General features: G+C 35.1%; 1 protein-coding gene across 1 annotated transcript; it reads left to right on the top strand.

The window, feature by feature from the left end:
- Window positions 1–766: 766 nt before the first annotated feature.
- LOC106869473 (uncharacterized) lies at window positions 767–4,038 on the top strand. The gene is made up of 3 exons (XM_014915225.2): window positions 767–1,052; window positions 1,559–1,811; window positions 2,908–4,038. The coding sequence occupies exons 1-3, from the start codon at window positions 825–827 to the stop codon at window positions 3,675–3,677; spliced, it is 1,251 nt and encodes a 416-aa protein (XP_014770711.1). The 5' UTR covers window positions 767–824; the 3' UTR covers window positions 3,678–4,038.
- The last annotated feature ends 667 nt before the right edge of the window (window positions 4,039–4,705 follow it).

Genomic DNA, 4,705 nt, shown 5'->3' with positions numbered 1-4,705 from the left:
GTCTGAGGTGAATTTCATAGACGAGAGTCTATCTCACTGGGAGCGATAATGCTTTTAGGAAACTAACATTTCTTCTGAAGAGAAGTTTGGAGGGAAGTAAAACATCTTGAAAAAGTGGAGATATGGTTAATGTCTTTGATATATGAGTACTGAATAGCAGCAATTAAGAGCGATATATGTAAGCTAATCGAGACAGCCGTATATCATTTCTGTGGGGGCAGCTAAAAGAAGAGACGACAGAACGGTTAGGAATGTTGGGCTGGGTGATTTGGGAGAGTGAAAATGCGGGGTATTTTTAGGTTGAAGTTAGTGAATGATGAGAAAAGACGAGCTGGTGCATTGTAGTAGGAATATATTTTTAGATTTTTTTCTCAGGGTAGTGTCCGGTAGAACCACTTGTTGCTAGATGACTGAAGATTTCTTCGTTGTGTAGATCTGCATGTCAAGCCACTACCGTATCACCTTTTGTTGCTTGCTTAGTGTCGTTGTCATACAGCAAACGGTAATGAGGAACGCAACAAATTTTATATAGGAAATATTAAAGCACTTCAGTCAGTCGTGGAAGTCGAAACAATATTTACAATTACTCGTCAGGTACCTTGTGAACAATGTGTGTAGAAACAACGTCCCTACCTACTTTTTACAATTCAATACTTCAAAGAAATTATTCACCAACATTTTTGATTAATGACGTAAATGGGAAAAAGAAAAGGAAAAAAATCTTACTGCTTTCCAAATCTGTTGTATCCGGTATGGAGAGGATAAATAGAAGTATTTCCCCCCAACACTTTACTTGTGAGAATTGCTTGAAAGTAGCAACTACGATGAAGTGGCTTATCGAAGTTTTCATATTTTTGCCGCTGCTCTGCAGTGGTCAACCAACTAAAGACATCGTAACTGAAGGAAAAGTCGGCGATGATATTGTCAAACGTGTTTTAGATGTCCTGACATCATATAATGTATCTTTTGATAGAAAATGTCTCCAAGATTTAGCTTTCCTCCGAAGCAATAATGGTGTTCCATATATATCTGGAAAAGGAGGTATATGGCGGGTAAGCGTTTTCTTTTAATGTAAAGAACCCACTTAAATTAGACATTAGCATATGATTTATTAGGCGCTTAACCGGTAAATAGGTAATACTTGGATTTTCAGGGGACTTCTTTCACCCAAGGTATACTATTTTCTAATATGAACACAATGTCACACATTTGTCAGGCAGGGGGAACAGTCGATTGTATCGGCTCTTAATTTCATTAACACTTTTTTAATTGACCCTGGAAGGGCAAACCTGACATTGGTGACATTGAGAACGTGAGCGCAACCGATTTTCCAAAGTTATATTAATAATATATTGTAAGCTTTCAATAAGACTAGTTCACCAAAACAGAAAGTTCTCTTAACAACAAAATTCTATTCTTAATTCCTAGGTAAAAAAAAAAAAACCAACTATATAAACATGTCATTGTTTCCATACTTCTGCAAATCTATCGAAATATTGTTTTTACTTTTATTTTATTTATTTTACATTTGTCAATTTTTCTATATTCTATATTCTAGGTTAACAGTTCTCAACTGACTGATGCACAAACTGCCTGCCAGACATCCTTGTTCAACCAATGTAGAATTAGCAAACTATTGACTGGTGAAGAAGTTTCTTCATTTGATATAGCTGATCTTGATAAACCCCTTTATTCAGCTCTTGCAATGATCTTCTATGTTTTATCACTTGATAAATCTATACCCAATCAAGACTATGAAAAATATTGTAAGCTGCCCATCAAACCATTGAAATTATCTAATCAAGAACTTAGTAAGTAATATATATTTAGAATCACTTCATTTATGTGAGTGTGTGTGTGTGTGTGTGTGTGTGTGTGTGTGTGTGTGTGTGTGTGTGTGTGTGTGTGTGTGTGTGTGTGTGTGTGTGTGTGTGTGTGTGTGTGTGTGTGTTTGAGTGTGTATGTATGTATGTATGTATGTATGCATGTATGTATGTATGTATGTATGTATTTGATTTTCAAACAGGGTAAAAAATAGAGACTGGCTCTTAACAGAAGAGCCGTTTTTAAATCCCAACAGAAGTTGTTGTTGTTGTTGTTGTTGTTGTTGCTGCTACTGCTGCTGCTGTTGTTGTTGTTACTGTTGTTGTTGCTGTTGTTGTTGTTGTTGTTGTTGTTGTTGCTGCTGCTGCTGCTGTTGTTGTTGTTGTTGTTGTTGTTGTTGTTGTTGTTGTTGTTGTTGAAATTACTAGAGGCCTAGCTGACATTTTTTTCGCTTTGGAATAGGATCCAAAACTATAAGTTTAGTGGTAGACAATTATTCGATTTACTTCCTTACTGCTCCTGATAGACATGTCCATCTCTCAGTTTCTTGGGCGGTAGTCTCAATGCATAAGCCAATTTTGAGAGCGTATCAGACTTATATTGTCAAATTTAACACTACCACCAAACCTTGAGAGTCTTAGCGGAGTCTACACTAGTGCTAACTTTCGAGCCTTGTCACCAGTTTGAACATACCGTTTACTCGCCAGTTTTGGATGTTTTCGGCAAAAGCCAAAAGCGCTGCCCTTCTAAGTTGTAAAAATATTCAGTTTTCGGTTAGTCTATAACTTATGGAAAAATTAGAACTTTAAGAGCCGACTTATACACTTTCTTAACTGACGTCCTTGTAGAATGAACATTAATTAAATTTAAATACTATTCAAAGTGCACATCAAAGACTATAGAAAAAGAACAGTTGCAGGTTTTCAGCCAAACTAGTAAATGTGCATAAAAATAGTTAGCATCAACACATTTGTCACAACGAATACACTTGGATTCATTTTTTTTTTCTTTTTCTTTTCTTTTTTTTTTTTGCAATATATGTTAACTGTGTATAATATTTTCTGTGATATTTTCTTAATTCAGGAGATGAAACTACAGAAAGTGTCAAGAATCCATGTACAACAGAAAATATTGAAGCAGGAAGATTCTATTTCGCTCATCCAGACCCTAGAAAATACATTCAATGTACTGAATGGGGTACATTCTTTGTGATGTTGTGTGCACCGGGTACAATATGGTCACAGAGCGTCACCGTATGTGTTAGAGAGAACAGTAACCCGCTAACTAACGATAACGCTGAAACAACCAAAGACTCGGAGACTTCTACCTCATGCACCATTCTTAAAAATAACCCATGCACAAAAGAAAATACTGACTTAGGTAAATTCTATTTTGCTCACCCAGATCCTCAAAAATTCATTCAATGTACGGAATGGGGTTCATATTACGAAATGCCATGTCCTCTAGGCACAGTTTGGTCACAGATTGCCTATACATGCATTAGAAAAAGTGGAAACAAGATAAATGAAGATAGCACAACGGTAACGTCTCAAGGCACACAAACGATCCTACCCACCGTTCTTAACAACAACCCATGTACTAAAGAAAATATTGGAGTTGGTAAATTTTATTTCAGTCACCCAGATCCAACAAAGTTCATTCAATGTACGGAATGGGGTTCATATTATGAAATGCCATGTGCGCCGGGCACAGTTTGGTCACCGATTGCCTATACATGTATTCATAATTTTGTAAAATGTAACAGTAGAAAAGAAACTACCCCAGAACCCAACAGATCTACGCTTCCATTCTCTTCAACACTTAAATGGGTAACTAGAGGTGAACTTTCATAAATACAAATCATTTATCATGAGAACGTTTTGATTGTCGTTTATATGAGACAATATGAAACAGTATTATTTTTATACAATCATTCGAATCAATAATTTTATATATTTTTGTCTTTTTCACCTGTTTTGTGTTTTTCATTCTCACTGATCGCATATATACAACTAAAGTACTGTTATCACCATTGATATTTATACAACTATTGTTAGCCATATGAGAACGCAATTTCTATTTAACCTAGAAAACATACAGTGTAAACATACACATTCCAAGCCTCTCTTAAACAGGCTTTGTACTATGATAAAGAAAATCAAATAATATGTATATAATCTACCGTCACTAATAAACAACATTTTTTGCATTTAATTTCTCGTAAAGTGTTTTTCTTTTGGGATGATCATTTTTTTTTTCTCTTGCCAAATATAACAATATCTGTTTCAACACACGATTTCACACCAGGAATCTTGCAAAACAAATTCAGTAATATCTTTCTTTTATAAACTTCCTACAACAGTTTCTCCTGTTTTTCTTTCGTTCTTATTTCCAATTCATCTACATTCAAATTTACTCCGTTAACGCCATTATTGTTCAACACTTGACACACCTAAAATCTTCTTTGCTAAAGATATGATAATAACGGAAACAGAAAGCGGAAATATCTATACATGCATGTGTTTGTAAGTGAAATATCACGTTCACGAGTTGTTTTAGAGAGATTTAAGACATCCGTGAGTGTGTAGCCATAACTTATTCTCAAGTTATGTAAGTCACTCTTATGGTTTTTAGAGTGTCCGTAACTGAAAAAGCTGAAATTATTTGCTGAGCGTACTGAGGAAATCTTCATGCATATATATGTTTGCGTATGTGTGTGCGCGCCTGCGCATGTGTACATACACATATATACACACTTATCTAGATATCTATATTTGGACATATGTGTGCGCGTGTATACACATACACACACACACACAAATAGGTATGTATAAATAGGTATGTATAAATAGGTATGTGTATATATATATATATATATACA

The sequence above is a fragment of the Octopus bimaculoides genome, chromosome 1 (genome assembly GCF_001194135.2).
Source record: "Octopus bimaculoides isolate UCB-OBI-ISO-001 chromosome 1, ASM119413v2, whole genome shotgun sequence".
NCBI classification, from domain to species: Eukaryota; Metazoa; Mollusca; class Cephalopoda; order Octopoda; family Octopodidae; genus Octopus; species Octopus bimaculoides.
Note: the sequence above shows the minus strand (reverse complement) of the source record. Positions and strands in the feature narration are given on the sequence as shown.

What these genes read in the sequence shown, in the direction of transcription:
- LOC106869473 (XM_014915225.2), top strand. Translation starts at nt 825, where the DNA reads ATGAAGTGGCTTATCGAAGTTTTCATATTTTTGCCGCTGCTCTGCAGT. An exon ending in GAAAAGGAGGTATATGGCGG is followed by an intron (nt 1,053 to 1,558) that starts GTAAGCGTTTTC and finishes TCTATATTCTAG; the next exon opens with GTTAACAGTTCTCAACTGAC. An exon ending in ATTATCTAATCAAGAACTTA is followed by an intron (nt 1,812 to 2,907) that starts GTAAGTAATATA and finishes TTCTTAATTCAG; the next exon opens with GAGATGAAACTACAGAAAGT.